The 26,832-nt window shown below is 41.4% G+C and overlaps 2 protein-coding genes across 6 annotated transcripts in view; one reads left to right on the top strand and one right to left on the bottom strand.

Moving 5' to 3' along the window:
• PPME1 (protein phosphatase methylesterase 1) overlaps positions 1 to 2,668 on the bottom strand; it is a 66,094-nt gene extending 63,426 nt beyond the window's left edge. Inside the window, exon 1 of the mRNA XM_066368195.1 lies at positions 2,419 to 2,668. Within this exon, the coding sequence (XP_066224292.1) occupies positions 2,419 to 2,519 (101 nt within the window). The 5' untranslated portion in view covers positions 2,520 to 2,668. The remainder of the gene's footprint in view (positions 1 to 2,418) is intronic.
• Positions 2,669 to 2,947: 279 nt separating this feature from the next.
• Positions 2,948 to 26,832, top strand: part of C2CD3 (C2 domain containing 3 centriole elongation regulator) — a 161,347-nt gene continuing 137,462 nt past the window's right edge. For 3 of the 5 annotated variants that reach the window (XM_066368080.1, XM_066368074.1, XM_066368106.1), the window contains exons 1-5: positions 2,948 to 3,205; positions 9,772 to 10,041; positions 15,875 to 16,032; positions 21,709 to 21,932; positions 22,965 to 23,209. In XM_066368080.1, coding sequence (XP_066224177.1) covers positions 3,151 to 3,205; positions 9,772 to 10,041; positions 15,875 to 16,032; positions 21,709 to 21,932; positions 22,965 to 23,209 — 952 coding nt within the window. In that variant the 5' untranslated portion in view covers positions 2,948 to 3,150. Of the gene's footprint in view, positions 3,206 to 9,771; positions 10,042 to 15,874; positions 16,033 to 21,708; positions 21,933 to 22,964; positions 23,210 to 26,832 lie in introns of those variants that run through there. The other 2 variants (XM_066368089.1, XM_066368097.1) reach the window with 2 other exon arrangements.

The raw sequence follows: 26,832 nt of genomic DNA, 5'->3' as shown, positions 1-26,832 counted from the left end.
CTGGGTCTCAGTTTCCTCAACTGTACAGTGAAGTGATGAGATGAGATCGTTTTTTTCCCCATTGTTTTGAGGCAGAAAGAGAGAGAAGCATTAACTTGTTATTCCACTTAGTTATGGAACATTGAATGCTTCTCCTATGTGCCCTGACCAGATCAAACCTCAGCACACAGGATGATGCTCTATTCACTGTGCCACCCGGCCAGGGCATATCACTTCAAAGCTCTCTCCCTGCTTTATGATTGTAAGGGGGAGAGAGTCTATATTATCACTAACATTAGACTTAGGGGAGGCCTGCCTATGTTCCAACATGGAAACAGAAAAAAAAGAAAAACAAAAACAACCCCTAGGCCACTGGAGGACCACATAAAATTCGCCAACATATGATCATCTCTTCACAATACTACAAAAAAGCATCTTTCTAAAGGACTTTATTTTCCTGGATAAGCAGTCAATCAAATTAAGAAGACCAAACATCTATTTAAGAGAATAAGTTCTAACAACTATACAACCTTCTAATCAGCAGATTTTCCCCTTTATTTTCTCTTAGTATTTTTCTTCAATTCTTCATCTTCAGAAAACTCGTTTTAACAAAACCAGAAGCTGAGCTCTAATTACGCTTATCTGAAACATGTATAGTTATTAAAAGTTAATTTTTTTCACTTTTTTATCAAAGAATGATGGTACACTGAAAGGTCAAATTTTAGATTATAAAAGGCACCAACTAAGATACATATCAACAATAAATGTTGATACATATCAACAAAAATGTTATATGTATACTCCAGTAATTTTATACTCCAGGTTAATTTTCCCAAATAATCTGTTATGAATCAGTTTCCAGATCTTATTATTTATGTTAAAGTCCTATCTTTTGTCTTCCAAAATCAAAACAATATTTATTTTACCTTAAATGTAGTCTTCTACCACCTTTTTCTATTGTGCATCCATGGACCTATCTTACCCTGTCAAGGTCTCTATTTTTCTACTGTGTATCATAGTCAGGTCTCCACTTCAACTCTTAGTTTCCCTTATTTTTCCAACCACGCTCACCACCTCCTACTACTGTTTTAATTCATGAGTCCCCTTTCTATTCATTGATAGAATCCACTTTCACAGTACTACATCTCCTATCTATCCTCATCTCCTTTGGATGAATTTTTGTACATATTACTTCTCAGAACCTAAGGTTTCTCTTCTCATCCTTATTCCAAGAATATCTACCAATCTAACTCTAGATTCTCAAACTCACACTCTTGATTACCTTGTACGTAAGTATTCTTTCTGCCCCTTTTTTCTCTACAGTCATCAGTCTCCAGAATCCTAATACCATGAACACCCCTCAAAACCAACTGCTTATTCAATTTGCTCTGTTTTCCAGCAATTAACACTCCCAGGTCAACTCTTTATACTCTCTCCTATACCTAAGTATCCCCTAACCTGGCACAGGACATTAAATATCCTAAAATTCCAAAAGTCTTCTCTTCAACACAGCTCCTTCCTTCCCAGTAAATGGTTTCTCTGAAACATTTTAGGTAGCTACTCTCAATGCTTCATTCTTTGTTTCATCAAACCAGTACATAGCTTCCATCAGGCCTGTTTGACAGATAAAAATCGATTCCCCAAATCTTCCTCTTTAAGCTACCCAGACCTTACTTCTGCAGCACTTCCATTTACTAAGCCCAATTCCTAGTCATTTCTTAAGTTCTGGAGTTCAAGGTCGCCCTCTAAACTCCCAGCCCTCTTCGTCATCAGGCCTCCTCTTATTCTCTTCGTTCACTTGTCATACATTCCTACTACCCTTAACAGGGTTATGTTCTCCATCTTTCCTTCCGTCGATTCCCCGATCTTTCTCAGTTCTCCTAGTCACCCCCTAACTCCATAAATCTGCCTCTTATCCTTCTAGGAACTCTCTCTAGAATCTTCTGCTCCCTAGATCATTTCCTTCCTTAACCCTGCTTCAGGTGTTCTCTAGTTCTCACAGTCTCCTTACTACTCCTAAATCTTTCACTAGTTGTTTCCCCTAAATCCCCTCAACTTTTCTCTCATTCATTCCCCATTTCCCTCAACCGTCCCTGGCAGGTTTCCCTCCACCTTTGTTATCTTTTGACTCCCTTTTTAAAAACCTCCTCCATCCGTTTTTCTGCGGGTGTTTCTTAAATCTCTTAAATTACCCTCCCGGCTTCTTCGATCTTTGCCTTATTTCCTTCTCCCTTCAATACTATTTGTCCTCCAATTTCAATTAACTTGGCGCCTCCCCTAGAGCCCAAATCTGACTTCTACTCCATCTAAACGTCTCCAGGCCGCCAACATTCTCTCCTCTCCTTAGCCTCCCTTGCCGTACAACTCTAAACGCCCAGAGACATCCTTCTCCAATGGCCAAGGCCTGGCCTCTGGGAAGAAGGGGTCCGGGTCACGTACCCCATTCGCATCTTGGCTCCGCTCTGACTGCCCCCGCTACCGGGTAGAGGGGGGCGAGAGGGCAGGCGGCCGAGGTGCATGCTCTTCTCGAGGGCCGACATGAAGGGGAGGCCGCAGGTAGTCAAACGGGAGTCGAACCTTCGTTCCAGGCTAAGTGCGGCCCAACCGGTCACAAATCACTCCTTCAGCGGCGCCCAGAAGCCTTTGGACAGCACCCAGCTACCGGCAGCACCGCCCACCGCCCACCGGCTCCGTAAACTCCGCCCACTCTCCTCCGGCCGTTCCACCGGAAGTGCGCAACAGAAAGCTGCTTTCCACAAAGGAAGCTGGGTAACGGAGTCTATGGACCCCTCAGACCCCAAGAGGAGAACTCAACGACCCTCGCCGGAAAGAGAAGCGCTCCTAGAGGCAATGCACCCTGGGCAATGGAGTCCTCAAAGGCCGTATCTCTTTGCGCTTGCGCAGCTGAAGGCGACAGCGTCCAACTCCGCAGAGGTAGTGTGGCAAAGCATCCTGGGGGTTGCAGTCTATTGGCGGTAAGGAGTCTTGGTGTCTTCACTTCTCACCGCTTGCTAGAGACTGTTAGAGGAGAAGCTGTTTCTTCCGGCTTCCCAGTCTGCTCAGCGGCGCCGGTTGCCGAGGAACGCAGGCGTGGTGGGAGAGGATGGCGGGAGGCTACGGCTTCGGTGCTGGCGCCGGAGCTGAGTTGGTGAAGAGAAACCCGGCGTCGTCATGAAACAACGGAAAGGCCAAGGGCCTGGGGGTGGCCGTGGCCGCAAGAAAGGAGGTAACCTCAGCGACCCAAAGTTGAGGAAAGCGTTAAAGCGCGGAGTTACGGGAGCAGGGTCTAGGATTCTAAGGAGAGCCCCCCCCCCCCCCATGCGCGCGCCTGTTAAAAAAAAAAAGAAGCCTGCGATTAAAGGGAGCGGAGGAAGGCGAATAACCAGGGAATCAGGTTAAAAGAGAGGGCAATTGGTTCTCCAACAAATGGACAGAAAATAGGGGCCGGGGTGCAAACTGGGCTAATAAATGGGGTGAAGTGTGGACCAAAGGGTACATACAGGTAGGACTCTTCTAGAGGAAGGGAACAAAAAATTCTACAGATTTTTTTCTTTTACTAATTGGAAATTGAGATATAATTGACAACATATCTCAGGTGTACAACATAATGACTGGATATTTGTGTATATTGCAAAATGATCACCGTGTAATAACTAATTAGCACCTGTCACCATACATGTTACAAATTTTTTTTTTTTTCTGAAGTTAGAAACGGGGAGGCAGTCAGACAGACTCCCGCATGCGCCCGACTGGGATCCACCCGGCATGCCCACCAGGGGGCGTCGCTCTGTTGCAACCAGAGCCATTCTAGCGCCTGAGGCAGAGGCCAAGGAGTCGTCCTCAGCGCCTGGGCCAACTTTGTTCCAATGGAGCCTTGGCTGCAGGAGGGGAAGAGAGAGACAGAGAGGAAGGAGAGGAGGAGGGGTGGAGAAGCAGATGGGCGCTTCTCCTGTGTGCCCTGGCCGGGATTCGAACCCAGGACTCCTACACGCCTGGCCGATGCTCTACCACTGAGCCAACCGGCCAGGGCCACAATTTTTTTTTTTCCTGTGATGAGAACTCATAAGATCTACTTTTTTAGCTCCTTTCAAATACTGTTACTAACTATAGTTACCACAGTGTACTTTACATTCTCATTGCTTGGGAGGGTTTTTTTGTATTTTTCTGAAGCTGAAAACGGGAAGGCAGTCAGACAGACTCCCGCATGCTCCCCACCGGGATCCACCTGGCCGGCCCACCAGGGGGCGATGCTCTGCCCATCTGGGGCGTCGCTCTGTTGCAACCAGAGCCACTCTAGTGCCTGAGGCAGAGGCCACGGAGCCCGGGCCATCTTTGCTCCAGTGGAGCCTTCGCTGCTGGAGGGAAAGAGAGAGAGAGAGAGAGAGGAAGGAGAGGGGGAGGGGTGGAGAAGCAGATGTGCGCTTCTCCTGTGTGCCCTGGCCGGGAATCATACCCGGGACTTCCGCACGCCAGGCTGACGCTCTACCACTGAGCAAACCGGCCAGGGCCAGGAGGGTTCTTGATAACAAATTTAAATATGTGTGAAAATATACCTTTGGAAGTCCATATAGGATAAAGAAACAAGTTGGCCTGACCAGGCGGTGGCGCAGTGGATAGAACGTCATTCTGGGATGCGAAGGACCCAGGTTTGAGACCCCAAGGTCGCCAGCTTGAGCATGGGCTCATCTGGTTTGAGCAAAGCTTGGACCCAAGGTCGCTGGCAAGGGGTTACTCGGTCTGCTGAAGGCCCACGGTCAAGGCATATATGAGAAAGCAATCAATGAGCAACTAAGGTGTTGCAACGAAAAACTGATGATTGATGCTTCTCATCTCTCTCCATTCCTGTCTGTCCCTATCTGTCCCTCTCTCTGACTCTTACTCTGTCTCTGTAAGGAAAAAAAAAAGAAAGAAAGAAAGAAAGAAAGAAACAAGTTGGTTAAGGGAGTATGTCAATAATCCTAACATGCAAGGATCATGCTTTATACATTACTGAATTCCCCAAGAACTAACACAAAGCAGGACTCAGTAAACGTTAGTTGAATGAGTGAAGCATGAAGGGCTACAGACAGGAGCTGGGAAAGGTAGTTGTGGAGGCGAAAGGAAGAAAGAATGGGGAGTTACACCATGTGGTAGGTATGGTTGAAGTGTGGGTGAAGGCATGAGGGTTTCTGAAGGATCTGAGATGATGAGTCTGTAGCAAGAAGTTATCAGGTTAGTCCAGGAGACTTGAATTCAGCAGGAGAGTTGGAAAATGTTAGCTGCAGTGAGAACAGTCACCTGTTTACAGGCATATCACCCTGAACGCACCAGATCTCATCCGATCTTGGAAACTAAGCAGGGTCGGGCCTGGTTAGTACTTGCATGGGAGAATAGTCACCCTAGGAACCTAGGGTAGATCAGGACTGTGGCAATTGAATCTCTACAGGCCTGCCTCAAAAAAAAAATGGTGGCTGCCTTTTTACATTTTACAAAAAGAGATGATAGGAATACTGATAGTACATTAGGCCATTGGAGTGAGGACTAAAGCTACAGCCTAGCAATAAATCTTTTTGTGTGTGTGTGTGTGTGGGGGGTTTTGTATTTTTCTGAAGTTGGAAACAGGGAGGCAGTCAGACAGACTCCTGCATGCGCCCGACTGGGATCCACCCGGCATACCCACCAGGGGGCGATGCTCTGCCCATCTGGAACATTGCTCTGTTGCAACCAGAGCCATTCTAGCGCCTGAAGTAGAGGCCAAGGAGCCATCCTCAGCGCCCGGGCCAACTTTGCTCCAATGGAGCCTTGGCTGCGGGAGGGGAAGAGAGAGACAGAGAGGAAGGAGAGGGGGAGGGGTGGAGAAGCAGATGGGCACTTCTCCTGTGTGCCTTGGCTGGTAATCGAACCCAGGACTCCTGCATGCCAGGCCGACGCTCTACCACCGAGCCAACCGGCTACGGCCCTAGCAATGAATCTTATCCAAACTGTTTAAAGATGTTTGAGACAGTTTTGAAGCAGTACCTTTCCTGCTAGGAATGATGGGAGGATATGACACAGAAGCGTGGAAGTGGTCAGTTCTAGTGCTCCCTATGTAAAGCCAGTCAAGCATATTTGGTTGACGGAAAATCATAATAGAAATAATATCAGAATGCCCTACTCACTATACCATATACCAGTGGATCTCAAACTTTTTGAAGTCAGGGCGCATTTAAAATCCTACAAATAGGCCCTGGCCGGTTGGCTCAGCGGTAGAGCGTCGGCCTAGCGTGCGGAGGACCCGGGTTCGATTCCCGGCCAGGGCACACAGGAGAAGCGCCCATTTGCTTCTCCACCCCTCCGCCGCGCTTTCCTCTCTGTCTCTCTCTTCCCCTCCCGCAGCCGAGGCTCCATTGGAGCAAAGATGGCCCGGGCGCTGGGGATGGCTCTGTGGCCTCTGCCTCAGGCGCTGGAGTGGCTCTGGTCGCAACATGGCGACGCCCAGGATGGGCAGAGCATCGCCCCCTGGTGGGCAGAGCGTCGCCCCTGGTGGGCGTGCCGGGTGGATCCCGGTCAGGCGCATGCGGGAGTCTGTCTGACTGTCTCTCCCTGTTTCCAGCTTCAGAAAAATGAAAAAAAAAAAAAAGAAAAAAAAAAAAAAATCCTACAAATAATTGTAGGCTCACTATATATAAATTTCTGAGAAATATGTTATAATAAGTCAAATATTAAAAAAAAGTCCAAGCGTGCTTTTATGGTAATTAAATGAAATACGACAAAATTAAATTTATTCTGACATTAAAAAACATTTTGTCACATTTTTTGAGTTACGCTTTTTAGAATTCATAAAAAAGAGGGGTTAAAAAACGACAAAAGTCAGACCTGTGGTGGCGCAGTGGATAAAGCGTCGACCTGGAAATGCTGAGGTTGCCGGTTTGAAACCCTGGGCTTGCCTGGTCAAGGCACATATGGGAGTTGATGCTTCCTGCTCCTCTCTCTCTCTCTCTCTCTCTCTCTCCCTCCTCTCTCTCCCTCTCTCCTTTCTAAAATGAATAAATAAAAAAAATAAAAAAAACCCGACAAAAATTGCCTGACCAGGCGGTGGTGCAGTGGATAGAGCGTTGGACTGGGTGCAGAAGACCCAGGTTCGAGACCCCAAGGTCGCCAGCTTAAGCAAGGGCTCATCTGGTTTGAGCAAAAGCTCACCAGCTTGAGCCCAAGGTCGCTGGCGCAAGCAAGGGGTGTCTCGGTCTGCTGAAGGCCCGCGGTCAAGGCACATATGAGAAAGCAATCAATGAACAATTAAGGTATTGCAACATGCAACGAAAAAACTAATGATTGATGCTTCTCATCTCTCTTCGTTCCTGTCTGTCTGTCCCTGTCTATCCATCTTTCTGACTCTCTCTGTCTCTGTAAAAAATAAAAAAATTAAAAAAAGACAAAAATTATCTTTTTATATATATAGGTAAATTTTTAGTAAGATTTAGTAAATTCGGCAGGTCCCAGCACAAATGTGTTAAGTTTTTTCATTCTTGTGTTTATGAGAAACATGAGCGTGATGTGTCTTAGTGATTTCTTCAATTTTGGGGCTAATATTTGAAAGGCAAGCTCTCATTTCCTTGTCAATACATTGAAGAATTCTTCTCTTTTTACTCTTTAATTGTGTTGAGTGCAGAAAACCCCCACCATACATATCATCTTAACTTTACACCAAACAAAGGATAGAAGAAACTTGCCTCCAGTCTTTCTGGGGAACATGGGGGTAGTGTAAACAATCCAGCACCACAGCTTAACAGCCTTTTGCAACCTAATCAGGCAAGTGAGGTGGGGGGTTGGGCAGACTGTCAGCTTACAGCCAATTCTCCACACCTCTGTCCCCCAAAAATCTAAACTCCAAAAACTCTGTTGGTTTTTTGGTCCCTAACAGGCACATATTTCACTGGAATACCATAGGGTGCACCTGGAAATCTTCTAGGGTGCACCAGTGCGCCCTGGCACACACTTTGAGAACCACTGCCATATATATATATATGCAGTAATGTAATGCTCATGTGTTATTCACCTGTGTATAATAGTTATATTGAAACAAGTTATCCATAAAGATTATGGTGGGTCTTTTCACCACTATAGAGAGCATAGAGCAGGGGTCCCCAAACTGACCCACGGGCCACATGCGGCCCCCTGAGGCCATTTATCCGGCCCCCGCCGCACTTCTGGAAGGGGCACCTCTTTCATTGTTGGTCAGTGAGAGGAGCACTGTATGTGGTGGTGCTGCAAAGCGCAGCGTTGCTCACGTACAGTACTGCTTCCAGCATCACGGCTCCTGAAGCGTGATATATCACTTGTTGTGGCTAGCAGTGACAAATATGGAACTGGACATTGACTATCTCATTAGCCAAAAGCAGGCCCATAGTTTCCATTGAAATACTGGTCAGTTTGTTGAATTAAATTTACTCGTCCTGTATTTTAAATATTGTATTTGTTCCCGTTTTGTTTTTTTCCTTTAAAATAAGATATGTGCAGTGTGCATAGGGATTTGTTCATAGTTTTTTTATAGTCCGCCCCTCCAACGGTCTAATGGACAGTGAACTGGCCCCCTGTGTAAAAAGTTTGGGGACCCCTAGCATAGAGGGTGTTCACTTCAGAAATCCAAAGAATTGCCTGACCAGGCGGTGGCGCAGTGGATAGAACATCATACTGGGATGCGGAGGACCCAGGTTCAAGACCCCAAGGTCGGCAGTTTGAGTGCGGGCTCATCTGGTTTGAGCGAAGCTCACTGGCTTGGACCTAAAGTCCCTGGCTTGAGCAAGGGGTTACTTGGTCTGCTGTAGCCCCACGGTCAAGGCACATATGAGAAAGCAATCAATGAACAACTAAGGTGTCGCAACGAAAAACTGATGATTGATGCTTCTCATCTCTCTTTGTTCCTGCCGGTCTGTCCCTCTCTCTGACTCTCTGTCTCTGTAAAAAAAAAAAAAAAAAAAGAAAAGAAATCCGAAGAATTATTTATATAGATTCCTAATCTGATAGACTTAAGTATATTTTCTTCTTATGAGGCATGACCACTCCCAAAGGGAAAGTCAAAGGAATAGAAAGGGGTGTGTAATGTAAGAGTGGTTTCTAAATCTCTTAGTTTTGGTTAGAAGATAGATTAAAGGAAAGTTTTATAGAAAGGTATGATTAATTGCCTTATTTCCATTTTGCTAATTGTCTGAAAGCCAATAAATACTATGAATCCAGCAGTGGGCTAAAAAATAGTGCAAAAATCTGAAGATAATAATCTCTATTCTCAATAACTGTATGATGTTGACAGGAAAGAAAAGACAATTTAAGGTGGTCTTTATTGAAATGCTGATTTGTATGGCATAGACTTAATTATTTGAGAGTTGAGTGAAGGGAGTTGCTATTTTATGTTTAGTGATGGTTTTAAAGTAAGAGTTAAAACATATCTTAAGAATTGTGGACTTTGCAATAATCAAAACATCAGTACTTGGAAGAAAAATTTCAACTACTGAGATTTTAAAATCCTGTCTGGCATATCATTGCATCTGTATTTTTCAAATGGAATCTTTCGATCAAAGAGGAGTTTGTATTCACATGTCTTAAGCTAGTATGTTCTTTTAATAACCTGAATCAAACCTTAAATCCTAATTTATTATCAGGGTTGCTTAAGTGACAAAATAGGTTATTCTATGGTCTGGTTTCCTTTATTACATAGGTAGGATAAGCCTGCTCTCTGTAGAGACTAAAATGTTTTTGTATGTTTTTATTCAGAAGCAGATTATACATTTTTTACATTTAGTCTAAATTTTGACTTAGTGTTCTTAAATGCCTCCACAGGTTTGAGTGACATTCCTCCATCTACAAGCCTACCACCTCTAGTTGAAGGCCAACTACGCTGCTTTCTGAAACTTACTGTTAATAAAGTCGTATGGAAGATTGCAAAGCCTCCTTCTTGTGTCGTTGTCCGAGTGAGATGGTGGGGAGAAACATCAGGAGGAACCCTCTTTTGTCCCAGGGACACATTGCAGACTGAACCAAAAGATGTGAGGACAACTACACGTTATGCTATCCGCTGTGGTCCAAAGCAGTTTACCTCCTATCTAACAGGTATGTTTTGTTTTGTCTTATTTCACCTACTGACCTAATAAGCATGTAATAATGTTAGTAGTAGGTGTTAATATGTACCTAGTGTCTATGGCATTGTTAATTATTGAGGACTGAAAGAGATTTTATAATAGCCATCATTTATTTAGAGTATACAATGCGTTGGCAATTGATAAATATACTGTTATTATTTCTAAGCATTAATAACCCTGAAAAATAGATATTTTCTCTGTTTTATGACAGTGAACTGAGATTCAGATATGAAATCAATACTCATCATCATACACACCTATGCAACAATTACATAGTTGATAATGGCAAAAACTAAGAGTTGAACTCACTTCTAACACCAAAACTCATGTACCTTTAACCAAATCATGTTTCTTTAATAACTGTAGTCTTTGTTCTGAGTCTTAAATTATGCTCAAGGAAAGAGAGTGTAGAACTAAAATTTACTAACAGTGCAAGATAATACATGCTAAATGCCAAATGAATTGTTTAGTGAGTTAGTACTACAGGTTTTCAGAGAAGGGAAGAATCCCTCCATATGAATCCAGGAGCCATAATGTCTTCATTTCTGTTCAAGGAAAGCATTCTAAATGTACTGTATTATTTTTCAATATTCAGGTCCAGCTTTCACATAAACACATTTTGGATGGTGGGATTGTTTATCAAAGCAATCCAATTGAAGTCAGTAAAAATTAAGCATTTTTCCTGTAAATATTGTTGGGCCAGAAATACTGGAGAGCCAAATGTGAATTAAAGATTAACCTGTTCTTAAGGTCACATTCTATTTTTAAAAATATCATAAAGTAAAGAATAAAAAATTTAGTAATTCAAAAAATATATATTGAACATTTACATGTGCTAGATGCCGTGCTAGACACAATGGGGAATGCAAAAATGAACAAAAATATTTAATCAGAATGATACCTAATTCTAATTAAGTTCACAAAGAAGTTTAGTTATAATGGTGGACAGTGATAAGTAATAGTAAAGGCTCTCCATGGGTGTGCAGGTACCGTAAACTTAAAAGTTAAATCCTCAGGTGTATTTTTATATAATTTAACAAATGAAGAATGATTAGAGATTCTTTTTTCTTTTTTTTTTTACAGTGACAGAGTTAGAGAGAGGGATAGATAGGGACAGACAAGACAGGAACGGAGAGAGATGAGAAGCATCAATCATCAGTTTTTCATTGTGACACCTTAGTTGTTCACTGATTGCTTTCTCATATGTGCCTTGACCATGGGCCTTCAGCAGACTGAGTAACCCCTTGCTTGAGCCAGCGACCTTGGGTCCAAGCTGGTGAGCTTTGCTCAAACCAGATGAGCCCGCACTCAAGCTGGTGACCTCGGGGTCTCGAACCTGGGTCCTCTGCATCCCAGTCCGATGCTCTATCCACTGCGCCACTGCCCAGTCAGGCATAGAAATTCTTTATTAAGGAAAGATATCTTTAAAAAAAAACAGAAAGGAAGATGTATTTTAATATTATGATTAATGGGTCAGACATTTATTTGATTATCCTGTGATGAAATAAAAAATACATTAGACTTGGCATCTGAACTTTAGGTTGGTGTTACCAGCTGTGGGATTTTGGGAAAGTCCCTTTCCATTTCTGACCCCTTTTCCCTCATTTGTAAAAGGAATCAAATACCTGCCCTTTCTATGAAGAAGCAGCCTGTTTGAATGAGAGAGCATGAGCTTTGAAGTCAGACAATCTTGAATTTGAACCCTGGCCTGGTCAGGAGTGGATGCTACGTGGCATGGAAGATTACTTAAGATCTTGGAGCCTCAGTTTCCTATTAGTTAAATAGGAATAATAGCACCTAGAAGAAATTATTGACAAGATTAAATGGAAAATTTTATAAAGTTATTGCTCTAATACCTAGCACATAGTAGGTGTGAGTCTTATAAAAATACAGGGTGGCGCAAAAATAGGTTTAGAGTTGTGAGTATGTGAAACATAGAGTTTATTTTCCAAACAACTGTAAACTTTTTTTTTTAAGATTTTATTTATTGATTTTAGAGAGGAGGGTTGAGGAACGAGAAGTATCAACTCACAGTTGCTTCATTTTAGTTGTTCATTGATTACTTGTTGTATGTGCCCTGACTGGGCAAGCCCAGGGCTTCAAACCAGCAACCTCAGTGTTCCAGGTCGATGCGCTATCCACTGCACCACCACAGGTCAGGCATGATATGATTATTAGAAAACGAAGACACACATTGGTTTACATGACTATGTGCTCTAACTGGAAACTTGGGGAAAGTATTTCTTAAGCTTTGTTCTATTTGCTTTATTATTTTTTTATATACTCTTGTATGCATAGCTCATTTAAAAGAAAATAAAATGCATAAAGTAAACCAGTGGATGTAATGTCACATATTAGCATAAAACATGAATAAATCCAGATTAGAAAGAGGTAGATCGTAAAACAAATTATGTGAATTCTGGCCCTGGCCGGTTGGCTCAGCGGTAGAGCGTCGGCCTGGTGTGCAGGGGACCCGGGTTCAATTCCCGGCCAGGGCACATAGGAGAAGCGCCCATTTGCTTCTCCACCCCCCTCCCCTCCTTCCTCTCTGTCTCTCTCTTCCCCTCCCGCAGCCAAGGCTCCATTGGAACAAAGATGGCCCGGGCACTGGGGATGGCTCCTTGGCCTCTGCCCCAGGAGCTAGAGTGGCTCTGGTCGCAGCAGAGCGACGCCCCGGAGGGGCAGAGCATCGCCCCCTGGTGGGTGTGCCGGGTGGATCCCGGTCGGGCGCATGGGGAGTCTGTCTGACTGTCTCTCCCTGTTTCCAGCTTCAGAAAAATAAAAAAAAATAATGTGAATTCCTCAGATAAAAATAATATGTAGGAACAAGCAAAAATGTATAGCATTTTACAGTTCATAAAATATGTTCAAGCCCATCATCTTATTTGATGTTAAAATGACCCTTACAGTAGGTAGTGGTTTGTTTAATTCATCCCTTTATATCTATTTCATCTTATTTTGAACAGAAATTAGGGCTAAAAAAAACATTGTAAACAAAGTTGGTTTTTTTTAATTTGTAAGAAAACCTATACATTTTAAATCTTTAAAAACTTTTTGTTTAAAGAAAGTGAAAATACACTAGGAGGAATGAGAAAAAACCACTGAAAATATTAGAATACATGCTGTAAGACCCTGTACATTTGCAGTGGGTATTAACTTCACTTTCTGGGTGATAAATTTGAGTTTCAAGTTAAAAGTGACTTACCCAAAGTCACCCTTACACTAGACCTAATTTCAGGGATGCCCTGAATCCAAGATCATGTTTCTGCTGTGCCGTACTGCCTCAGGAAATAGAGAGATTGTAGTGTTCTGAGGTGTATCAAACTCTCTTCTGATATCTTTTATTCCTTACCCTGGATCTCTTTATGGGAAATAGAAGCCATGAAAATGTTTGGTGCATGTGAAGGTTAGAGTAGAAACTGAGGAAATTACAATACCTTACTGAGTCTCACCACTTGTATTTTTGCCTCTCTTTAATCAGATAGCATTCAGTTAGTAGGAATAAAAAAGACAATGGGGATGGGAAGAATGCTTAACAGTAAGGATTCTGATTCCACAGAATGTCTTACATATCTCAATCCCCGTTTCCTGTCTCTGACCTTTCCTGCATGTGGGGTCTCTGACTTTTTTCTGTATGTGGGTTTTCTATACATATACTGTATTAAATTTGATTTTCTGTTGCTGAAATAAAATAGAATCAAAAGTAAAAATAATCCCATAGCTCCAGTGAAGGATAGAGGTCAGGAGCTTATTAAGAATTAATTTTTTTCTCTCTAAAAGTAATGAATAATGAAGCAACATGGTATAGAGTATTCTATAGTTAGAAAGAGCTGAGTGTTAGCCCACTATTGTCACTTTAAAGCTGGCTGAATTTAGGAGTGTTTCATGACTTCTCTGAGTCTGTATTTGCCTCAGATGGGGACAGAAACAACTGTATCATAAAGTTGTTAAAAGAATTAATAGCCTGGCTGTTAGTAAATAACCAAAAAAAACGTTGGTACACTTCCCCATATTAATATTTTATAGTCTACAAAGTACTTTTTTTTTCTATTCTTTCTTTCTCTCTCTCTCTCTCTTTTTTTAATTCAGTGAGAGGAGGGGAGGCAGAGAGACAGACTCCCGCATGAGCCCTTCCTGGGATCCACTCAGCAAGCCCACTAGGGGGTGATGCTCTGACCATCTGGGGCATTACTCCATTGCTCAACAACCAAGCTATTCTTAGCACCTGAGGCGGAGGCCATGGAGCTATCCTTGGCACCGGGGGCCACCTCTCTCTAATTGAGCCTTGGCTGCAGTAGAAGGAGAAAGAGAGGAAGAGAGATAGAGAAGCAGCTGGGCAATTCTCCTGTGTGCCCTGACTGGGAATTGAACCCGAGACATCCACACACCAGACTGACACTGTACCACTGAGACAACTGATCAGGGCCGACAAAGCACTTTTACATTTATTCTCATGATTTTCAGATAGCTTCCATGGGTAGGTTAAACAGGAACTCTGATAGATTAAGTAATTTGCCTAAAGTCATGTATTTATACTAATCATTAAGCATCTACCATGTGAGAGGACAGTGCTATATGTTATACTTGCAACAGCCATGATAATGCCTATTTTACAGACAACTGTGGCTTACAATATAAGTAGTTCGTGAATATTAGTGCTCTGACATAATTATAGGCTCGTTTGTTTTCTTTCTTTTTTTTTTTTTTTTTAATATTTAGTGAGAGGAGGGGAGGCAGAGAGACAGACTCCTGCATGCGCCCTGCCTGGGATCCACCCAGCAAATCCCCTATGGTTAATGCTCTGCCCAAATATGGCCGTTGCCTGGCAACTGAGCTATTTTTAATACTGGAGGTGGAGGCTCCAGGAGTCATCTTCAGTACCCAGGGCCAGCTCACTGGAACCAATGGAGCCTTGGCTGCGGGAGGTTAAGAAAGAGATAGAGAGAAGGGGGAGGAGAAGGGTGGAGAAGCAGATGGTCTCTTCTCCTGTGCGCCCTGACTAGGAATTATACCCAGGACATGCACATGCCAGGCCGATGCTCTACCACTGAGCCAACCAGCCAGGGCTTATAGGTCTTCTAATTATAAGTCCTATATTCTTTTCACTATAGTATGAACAGATAGTGAAAATGACCCATTTTTTCAATTTTGGTAAGAAAATATTCAGAAGTTGTACTGTCCTGAAAGAATTGTACATCCCATGTGAATGCATTATATTTCTCCTGCTATAAATTAGGACCATAACGGTATTAAATCTGAGCAACTAATTGAAGAATACAATTAAGGAGTTTATTGCCTTTCCAATTAGTTCCAAGTGCTCTCAGTATTTTAGTCTTCCACATACAATCAAAGAGTAAGCAATTAGATACTCCTGGGAGGCAGGAACTATTGCATCTATACAAGAGAATCCCTTTATCCAGTTCAAAACTAGAAAAGAGTGAAAGAACTAAGAATTATTGCTTTTATATTTCAAAAACAAAGCCTGAATTCTTGCCAAGTATGTTAAAAATACTCTTTCTTAAAGTATTTTTCTTGTCAAATACTTGATATGCTAAATATCTTTATTCAATATAATTTTTTTTCTCCATGTGAGATATTTTGTCATTTTTCTTCTCTAAAATTTTATTGTTCTGTTAATCATGCGTTTACTCTTTCCCTTCCCCCAAAATGATATAGTAAGTAAGTGCATGGCTTATTTGTAAATAAAATGATTTTTTTACGTAAAAAATTTAGTATATCCCTCTGTCCACTTTCAAAAATAAAAGTAAATGAAAACTATCTGTATTATAATTGTTTCTGATTAGATATGGCTGTGCTGGTGCTGGACGTAGTTACCAAACTTGATCATCTTCCAATTGGTAGAGTTCAGATCAGTGGATTAGCCAAGCTTTCCCCAACCCATCACATCAGTGGATTTTTCAGCATTGTTTCACCAACATCTAAGAAACTTGGAGAACTTCAGGTAAAAATATTTTCTTTGTTGCATAGACTAAAGCTTTTTTGGGCACCAGTAGTTGAATCTGTTTGTAGAATGGATGGGCACGTAGCTCCCATTTACCATGCCTTTGTTCATGTTTTTACCCAAAGACTATAACACACCATTGTTTCCCTCTTACCCAGATTCTCTTAATGATTTCATGAGACTAAGTACATGTATGTTGGATAGTTGATCTTTTTCCTATGGCTAGATATTTTCATGTATTCATCTTTCTTGTGCAGTGTTTAATCAGCCAGATTTTCATTTCAGATACAGTACTGTGTTTTACATCTCTTTAAAAGTTACATTTTTTTAAGATTTTATTTATTTACTTTTAGAGAGAGAGTAGAGAGAGAAAGAGAGAGAGAAGAGGGGGAGGAGCAGGAAGCATCAACTCCCATATGTGCCTTGACCAGGTCGACGCTTTATCCACTGTGCCATCACAGGTCAGGCAAAAGTTACATGTTTTTAAAAGTTACATTTTTTTTTTAATTTTTATTTTTTTATGTTTTTTAATTTTTTTTTCTTTTTTTTTGTATTTTTCTGAAGCTGGAAACGAGGAGAGACAGTCAGACAGACTCCCGCATGCGCCCAACCGGGATCCACCCGGAACACCCACCAGGGGCGACACTCTGCCCACCAGGAGGCGATGCTCTGCCCCTCTGGGGCGTCGCTCTGCCGCGACCAGAGCCACTCTAGCGCCTGGGGCAGAGGCCAAGGAGCCATCCCCAGCACCCGGGCCATCTTTGCTCCAATGGAGTCTTGGCTGCGGGAGAGGAAGAGAGAGACAGAGAGGAAGGAGGGGTGGGGTGGAGAAGCAAATGGGCGCCTCTCCTATGTGCCCTGGCCGGGAATCGAACCTGGGTCTCCCGCACGCCAGGCTGACGCTCTACCACTGAGCCAACCGGCCAGGGCCTGTTTTTCTATTTTTAACATAATTTTTCAATTGCAATTGATGTACAATAGGTATACAAGACAGTGATTAGCCATTCATACTGCTCACAAAAATTAGAGGATATTTTATTGCTTCATATTCATTTTGAAATACCTCTTAATTTTTGTGAGCATTATATATAACTTAGAAAGTAATCACCATGATGGTACATTTTATTTTTTAAATGTACAATTTATTTATCTCCTTTACATTCATATTTTCTTTTATATCCTTGAACATTAGGAGCATCTATGTAATAGCTGTTTCAAGATCTTATATACTAATTTTACTACCTCTGTCATTTGAGGTTTCTTTTAATCGATTTAAATGTTCTTGAGATTATAGGGCACTTCCTGCTTCTTGTAGTTTTTCATTGCCTATTGGACATTGTGAATTTATATGTTTGGTACTTGATTTTATTTTCTTTAAGGAGTATTGGACCTATAATTAGGTCAGTTACTTCTCAATATTAAAAATATCAGTTTCCATACTGAAAAAGCCTACTGAGGTTCTAATTTATATAAACAGTTATAAAAAAAAAAACCTTAGAAATAATCAGGGAAATTGGAATGTTGACTCAACTTTTGATAATATTAAAAAATTAGCCTGACCTGTGGTGGCGCAGTGCGTAAAGTGTTGACCTGGAACACTGAGGTCACCGGTTCAAGACCCTAGGCTTGCCTGGTCAAGGCACTTATGGGAGTTGATGCTTCCTGCTCCTCCCCCTTTCTCTCTCTTTCTCTCCTCTCTCTAAAATGAATAAAAATAAAATCTTTAAAAAATTAATGTTTTGTTGTGCTAATGGTATTATGTTTATGTTCTTGGGGGGGAATAATCCTCGTATTATTACTAATATGTTTACATGAGAAATGGTATAGGCCCTGGCCGGTTAGCTCAGCGGTAGAGCGTCGGCCTGGCATGCAGGAGTCCCGGGTTCGATTTCCGGCCAGGAGAAGCGCCCATCTGCTTCTCCACCCCTCCCCCTCTCCTTCCTCTCTGTCTCTCTCTTCCCCTCCCGCAGCCAAGGCTCCAATGGAGCAAAGATGGCCCGCTGAGGATGGCTCTGTGGCCTCTGCCTCAGGCGCCAGAATGGCGCTAGGATGGCTCTGGATGCAACAGAGCGATGCCCCAGAGGGGCAGAGCATCGCCCCCTGGTGGGCATGCCGGGTAGATCCCGGTAGGGCGCATGCGGGAGTCTGTCTGACTGCCTCCCTGTTTCCAGCTTCGGAAAAATGAAAAAAAAAAAGAAAAAAGAAATGGTATAAGCCTAAGTGGTGATGCAGTGGATAGAGCATTGACCTGGGACACTGAGGACCCAGTTTTGAAACCCTGAGGTTGCCAGCTTGAGCATGGGATCATAGACATGATCTCAAAGTCACTGGCTTGAAGCCTAAAGTCTCTGGCTTGAGTGAGGAGTTACTGGCTCAGCTAGGGCCCCCTGATCAAGGCAAATATGAGAAGCAATCAATGAAAAGCTAAGAGTGCTGCAACTATAAGTTGATGTTTCTCATCTCCTTTCCTCTCTGTTTCTGTTTCTCGCTCACTAAAAAAAAATAAGAAGAAATGGCATGCTGTTTGGCCCTTGGGTTGCAATATCCCAGTTGCAAAACAGGAATTTGGTAAGGTATAAATGAAATGTGATTAGTCATGGTTGGCATTAGAAAGGAAGTCAACTTTTTCTCATCCTGGCTAGTAAAAGAAATAGTTTCTATTGGAGAAGACTGGTAAAGGGAGATATAAGAAAGAGATGTTCAGAGCCTGACCTGTGGTGGCGTAGCGGATAAAGTGTCAACCTGGAAACGCTGAGGTTGCCGGTTCAAAACCCTGGGCTTGCCTGGTCAAGGCACATATGGGAGTTGATGCTTTCTGCTCCTCCCCCCCCCCTCTATAATGAATAAATAAAATCTAAAAAAAAAAAAGGGAGATGTTCAATGAAAGCGATAAGGTAGTTTATGTAAACAATTCTGTAGGGCTCAGTGAAGGGGAGTTAGAAGAAGAATAAGCACAAGGATGAACAGTCAGGGAGGAGCATGACTGAGGTGGACCAGAATGACGATCTGGGAGATGAATGCAGGAGTATGTTGGGTGCATTATGCAGAAACAAGAGTTGGGGAAAATCCCACAGACTGGTAGGAATTGCTGAAACAATATTTTGTTTTATACCTACAAAGCTTGACTCATGCTCTTTCCTCTGCCTGGAATGTTTTACCTCATCCTCTCAGCCTTATCTGTTTCATTCATATTTAAAATTCTAAACACAATTTCACTACTGGAAACAGTCACTGGCATTCCTACCACACCGCTTCCCCAAGCTCAGACCCCTCTTTAGTGTTTCCATCGTACCCAGTACATATCCTTATTTCAGAACTCACCAGTTTGTATTAAAATTACTTCATGTTCCCCTCCAAAATACTATGATCCTTTGGGTTAGGTTTCATGTTTCATTTCTTTGTCTCAGGCAGGTAGCACAGAGCGCTAGTATCAACAGATATTTCTTAATTGAACAAAGGAGTTAGTCCAGCATATGTGTTCTGATTGTAAGATTGGGGTGGCAGGTACCTGGACCTTCTTTCATTAGGGACCAAGTACCTGGACCTTCTTCTTTCATTAGGGACCACTAGTAGTATAGTCCTATGAATTGTCTTGTGACTGGTTCAGGTCTGCTTAGGGGAAAAGCAAAACTTAGTGGCCAACCACCAGGTGATTGTTAGGGTCAGGGACACAGCCTATATTCTCAGTGTCTTCTTTGTGTCTAGAATACAGTTGTAGTCTTTCCACAAGTGCTAAATGGCAAGGGAACACTTTCTGACATTTACTGTTAGCCAGGATTTTATGTAATACTATTGCAGTGATCACTGCAGAGAGTATTTGCCCCACTGCATTCCTGTTCATTGTCTTTGTAGAAAATCTTGATGATGAATAGATTTAAAAGACTTTGTTACCTGGTTCATGAACAAAATTCTCATCAAGACCTAAATGTGTTTTATTGAGTCTGTACCTTGGTAGTTTCCCTTCACAAATTAATTCATTGACCTTCACAAAGACATCTTAAAATCTTGAACTGCACTCTTTCATTTTTGTTTTAGGCCATTCATTATCTTATTTTCTGCTTGCTTAAACAATTCCTCCTGCTTTCTCTGTCATAACTAAACTTTCAATACTGCTATTCTTTTCTTTTGGAGTACTATAGTCTTCACTTTCTTGTGTAGAGTTGTGGCTCTAGGCTCTATTTTAATTTTTGTTCCTCCATTAGACTTTTCAGAGGACTGGAGAGAGAGAGAGAGAGAATGTGAGTGTGTGAGAATGTGAAAGAGAGAGACAGGAACATCGAGCTCTTCCTGTATCTGCCCTAGCCAGGGATCGAATCTTCCATAGAGAACCTGAACCAACAGGAATCAGATAATAAAGGAAACTTCAAGTGATTCATTTTCTTTTTTTTTTTTAAGACTTTATTTATTTTAGAGAGGGGAGAGAGAGAGAGAGAAGGGGGAGGAGCAGGAAGCATCAACTCCCATATGTGCCTTGACCGGGCAAGCCCAGGGCTTTGTACTGGCAACCTCAGCTTTACAGGTTGATGCTTTATCTGCTTCATCACCACAGCTCAGACCAAGTGATTCCTTTTCATCTAGTGTTTCTCCCTCCTCACCCTATTTCCAGCATAGAACTAGGGCTTTATTTTTCTCAAATAATTAACAATGATGACATGGAAGATGTCATGTCACCCTTTTATTGTTCAGTCCATTACACATTGTTAGGCGTACTGGACTTGTACGCTGTGTACTATTCTAATTAGTACAGAAAAACGACTCTGACAGTCTATGCCTTCCAGAAATTTATAATATAATCAGGATGAAAAAATAAACTACCAGTTACAAATACCTCCTCTAAGCCTCTCTCTTTTCTTTTTTAATCTTCAAATTAGGGTAATATACTTTCTGACAGATTTTTATCATATGAGCTTCTCTGTGTGAGGAACTTAGCACAGCTTCTGACCTGTAGTAAAATGTTCAATAAATGGTGATTATTTTGATGGATAGATACAGGGTGAGTAGAAACCTGAAGAAGGGCGTGTCCATGGCATCTCTTCCTGGATACAAAGAAATTTATACAGAAAAAGTAATGCTGAGGAAATTGCACGTACAAGGGTATAAGGAAATGAATATAAGGTACATTTGCAGAACCCTAAGTAATTGGTATATCTAGAAGAGAGGGATGGAGGAGGGGAGAACAGCGAGAGATGAGGGTTCTGAAGCAGACAGGAATTTGAACTTGGCCCTATAAGAAATGGGAGCCATCAATTTATAGTAAGCAAGGCGTCTTAAAATTAGTGGATACCGAAGACAAGTTTTGACGTAGTCCAGTGGTAGTTAACCTGGTCCCTACTGCCCACTAGTGGGCATTACAGCTTTCATGGTGGGCAGTAGCAGAGCAACCAAAGTATAAATAAAAAGATAGATTTAACTATAGTAAGTTTTATAAAGATTTATTCTGCCAAATTTAGCAAAAATCTGACATAAAGTACTTGATAAGTAGTTATTATTATATGCTTTAACTTGCTGTAACTGCTTTATAAATTTTATAAAGTAAAGTTACTTCCCTACTTTATAAATCACCATTACTGTGGAACCAGTAGGCGGTTAGAAAATGTTACTACTAACAGAGATACAAAAGTGGGCGGTAGGTATAAAAAGGTTGACTACCCCTGATGTAGTCCATGTCTCTTTCAGGTCTCACTTGCCTTGGAGCCTTTATCAGAAACTTATGACACCTACAGCCCTCATCCTACCACTGATATGACAGAAAATGTGCTTTTATCTGAGGAGGGATTTGGAGAATATACTGAACCCAGCAATACTCAATTTCTGGTCCCATCAAGACCTCATAGGATATCTACTACCAAAATTAATGGAAAAGAATTAACAGCCAACAATAGTAGATCAACTACTCCAAGGTAATTACTGTACCTAATGCCAGTCAATCTGTTAGCTAATTCCCAATGCATTTTGAATTTCTGTCTTTCATTTTGACATTGGGTAAAAGACTGAAAGTAGTCACTCATTTAACAAATAAGTATTACTACCCACTATGTTCCTCGTCCAGTACCAGATGCTGGGCATAGGAATTAATAAGATGCATAAAATAGTTGTGGTCATTTAAAATACAGGATAGGGAGTATAGTTAATAATATTGTAATAACTATGCAGGCTGCCAGGTGGATACTAGAATCATTGGGGGTGGTTACTTCATAAGTTATATAATTATCCTACTGCTCTGCTGTATACCTGAAACTAATATAAATGAATATTGAATATCAACTATAATTGAAAAATAAAAAAATTGGGCCTGACCCATGGTGGCACAGTGGATAAAGCATCAAACTGAAACACTGAGGTCGTTGGTTTGAAACCCTGGGCTTACCTGGTCAAGCATATATGGGAGTTGATGGTTCCTGCCCCTCCCCCCTCCTTTGTCTCTCTCTCTCTCTCTCTCTCTCTCTCTCTCTCTCTCTCTCTTGCTTCTCTCTCTAAAAATGAATAAATAAAATCTAAAGGAAGAAATTGAGATAAAATTCCTGTTTTTAAGGACTGCTTATAGTCTAGTGAAGAGGCCAACATACAGGTAAATAAGTATAACCAAGTCATATACAGATGATAGAGATCCATGAGGAAAGAGGGAAAAGGTAGTATTTTGTGAAACAGAATGTAGTAAGGGCAATAGCTCTTGAATTTAAAATGAAGCATTTGCTTTATATCGGGCCCAGTACTGACCTTTGTATTTCATTATCTCACTTTAGACACAACCACACAGTAGCAGGTTAAAAAAAAAAATCTATTATTTATTTCATTTAGGAGATGAAAAACAGATTATAAAGTCTAAGCTACATTGCTGTTGTTATAAACCAGTGATCCACTTTCTGTCTCTGACAAAGTAGAATGTTACCATAATGAATAATAAACAGCTGATGTTTTTTATTTTAAAACAGGGGAAAGGACCACTTGTACTTTGCAGAAAACTCTGATACAATAAAGGATTCTTTTGTTGGACTACAGCACCATCTTAATTCAGGACAGAGTTTACAGTCTTTGAATCTGAAAGGCAAAGCCCCACTAAAGCAGATGTCTCTTCTCAACAGTTCTGAATCCCAGCCTCAAAGGATAGTGGCCAAGAGTAGGAGTGACTCATGCATTCATTCTTCAAACAATCCCCCTACCAAGGACCTTCTTTCAGGTGTGTATATATTTGTGAACTGAGACTAAACTATATTGGGATTACACTGCTTATTAGCTGGCCTACAAAAAGAGCCAAAACTTTTTTTTTTCCCCCATTGATTTGAGAGCAAGAGAGAGGGGAAAGAAGAGAGAGAGAGGAAAAAATCATCAACTCTAGTTCCCTTAGTTGCTCCCTTTAGTTGTGCGCTTATTGATTGCTTCTCATTCGTGTCCTGACTGGGGATTGAACCTGGGGTGTTGGCGCTCCAGAGCCAAGAACCAAAGCTTCTGTTTGAATTAAATAGCCAGATAAAAGTGAGTACTCTCGGCCTGACCTGTGGTGGTGCAGTGGATAAAGCGTCGACCTGGAAATGCTGAGGTCACCGGTTCGAAACCCTGGGCTTGCCTGGTCAAGGCACATATGGGAGTTGATGCTTCCAGCTCCTCCCCCCTTCTCTCTCTCTGTCTCCCTCGCCTCTCTAAAAATGAATAAATTTTAAAAAAAAGTGAGTACTCTCACCTGATCAGGCAGTGGTGCAGTGGATAGAGTGTTGGAATGGGATGCAGAGGACCCAGGTTCGAAACGCTGAGGTCACCGGCTTGAGTGTGGGCTCATCCGGCTTGAGTGCTGGGTTGCTAACTTGAGCGTGGGATCATAGAAATGACCCCATCGTTGCTAGCTTGAGCCCAAAGGTCGCTGGCTTGAAGCCCGAGGTTGTTGCCTTGACCCCAAGGTCTCTGGTTTGAGCAAGGAGTCACTTGCTCTGCTGTAGTCCCCTGGTCAAGGTAAATATGAGAAAGCAATCGATGAACAAATAAGGAGCTACAACGAAGAATTGATGCTTCTCATCTCTCTCACTTCCTGTCTGTCTGTCCCTATCTGTCCGTCTTACCAACTCTCTGTCTCTGTAAAAAAAAAAAAAAAAAGTGAGTACTCTTACTAGAGCCCACAATTTGTCACCATTTAAAGGCAGCTCTAAAGTTAAATCTTTAAGTTGCTTCTACATAGTAGGTGCTTATAATTGTAGATTCAGGGAGGGAACCATTTAAAGAGAACCTGATGATGGGGGATAGCCTTTATCATAGAATATTATTAGTGCTTATTTGTTCCCAAATAATTCAGGGCGAATAAGGTTTTGTCACATCATCAGCATTTACTTGTACGACTGTGCAGAGGCTAGTACTAAATCTGTTTCCATTCTGAAAACTACTGGTCTCAGAGTTGGAACATTCAATCCACAGCAACTGCTGATCTTAAGCCTGGAAATTAAATATGACTTGCAGAAAAAGAGGTAGGAAGGAGTTACTTTACCTATGTAAGGACTTTGACTGAAATAAAAAAGCAAATGGGAACTGGATCAGATTACCTTATGTTAAGAAGTGGTATTTTAAAAGCAAATGAGGTAACATATCAGTGGTTTTTAACCTTTTTACACTTGGAGACCAGTGAATATAGAATTATTCCAGGGACCTCTAAGGCAGAAATCACCCTGAGCAAATTCAACTAAAATCATTGGGTCTATAATCTTCATAAAACATCAGGGCAGTTAACTCACAGACTGACATGAAATTTCTGGCAGACCAGATCAAAAACTGGTGGTTAAAAAACACTGACTTACATGTAAAAGAATGAAACTGGACTACAATTTGTCCCCCTGTACTAAAATTAACTCAAAATGGATCAAAGATCTAAACATAAGACCTGAAACAATTAAGTACATAGAAGAAGACATAGGTACTAAACTCATGGACCTGGGTTTTAAAGAGCATTTTATGAATTTGACTCCACAGGCAAGAGAAGTGAAGGCAAAAATTAATGAATGGGACTACATCAGACTAAGAAGTTTTTGCTCAGCAAGAGAAACTGATAACAAAATAAACAGACAGCCAACTAAATGGGAAATGATATTTTCAAACAACAGCTCAGATATATGAAAAGATGCTCATCTTCTTTAGTTATTAGAGAAATGCAAATCAAAACTGCAATGAGATACCACCTCACACCTGTTCGATTAGCTATTATTAACAAGACAGGTAATAGCAAATGTTGGAGAGGCTGTGGAGAAAAAGGAACCCTCATACACTGTTGGTGGGAATGTAAAGTAGTACAACCATTATGGAAGAAAGTATGGTGGTTCCTCAAAAAACTGAAAATAGAACTACCTTATGACCCAGCAATCCCTCTACTGGGTATATACCCCAAAAACTCGGAAACATTGATACGTAAAGACACATGCAGCCCCATGTTCATTGCAGCATTGTTCACAGTGGCCAGGACATGGAAACAACCAAAAAGCCCGTCAATAGATGACTGGATAAAGAAGATGTGGCACATATACACTATGGAATACTACTCAGCCATAAGAAATGATGACATCAGATCATTTACAGCAAAGTGGTGGGATCTTGATAACATTATACGAAGTGAAATAAGTAAATCAGAAAGAAACCAGGAACTGCATTATTCCATACGTAGGTGGGACATAAAAGTGAAACTAAGAGACATTGATAAGAGTGTGGTGGTTACGGGAGGAGGGGGGAGAGGGAAAGGGAAAAGGGGAGGGGCACAAAGAAAACTAGATAGAAGGTGACAGAGGACAATCTGACTTTAGGAGATGGGTATGCAACATAATTGAACGACAAGATAACCTGGACATGTTATCTTTGAATATATGTATCCTGATTTATTGATGTCACCCCATTAAAAAAATAAAATTATTTAAAAAAAAACCAAAAAAAAAAACACTGACTTATATTACACTGTTGTGGTCAACTTTCTATCTCCATGACATCGAATGCATGACAGGAATTTGTCTCCATCCTCACGAGTAAACTTCTCAAAGTATCATATTTGCAGCATTTAGTAGAAAAATCTTTTAAATAACTACTTGGGTACATAATTTACATTAATAAGGGTATTTTTTAAATGAAGTAGTTCTTCTATATTTGTTAAACTGAAATGTTGGTGATAACCCTATTTTTTATTTTTTAGATTTTTTTCATTTTTTAGAGAGGACACAGACAGAAGGGGGGGAGGAGCAGAAAGTATCAGCTACCATATATGTGCCTTGACTAGGCAAGCCCAGAGTTTTGAACCGGCGACCTCAGCATTCCAGGTCAACACTACCCACTGGGCCACCACAGATCAGGCCTGTGGTTCCCTATTTTTAAAAATACACTCTGAGCCTGATCTGTGGTGGCACAGTGGATAAAGTGTCAACCTGGAAACGCTGAGGTCGCCAGTTCGAAACCCTGGGTTTGCCTGGTCAGGGCACATATAGGAGTTGATGCTTTCTACTCCTCCCCCCTTCTCTCTCTCTCTTTTTCTATCCCTCTCTCCTCTCTAAAATGAATAAATAAATTAAAAAATAAATAAAAATACACTCTGATCTAATTATTAATTTTAGTCTTTAATGTAACCTAGGCATGTTAAGAAGAGAGAAAATTGTCCCACTATACTTAGCACATGTCACTCACACCTAGAATATTTTGTGTAGACCTGGGCAACAGACTTTGAGAAAGATATTTGTCAACTCATTAAGCAGTTATTTTTCATCACCTGTTAAATGTCTGACATTCTTCTAGATGTCAGGGATACAGCAATTTATTTTATGTTTATTTTTTTAACTTTATTTAGAAAGT

Source organism: Saccopteryx leptura, chromosome 1, assembly GCF_036850995.1.
Source record: "Saccopteryx leptura isolate mSacLep1 chromosome 1, mSacLep1_pri_phased_curated, whole genome shotgun sequence".
NCBI lineage: Eukaryota > Metazoa > Chordata > Mammalia > Chiroptera > Emballonuridae > Saccopteryx > Saccopteryx leptura.
Note: the sequence above shows the minus strand (reverse complement) of the source record. Positions and strands in the feature narration are given on the sequence as shown.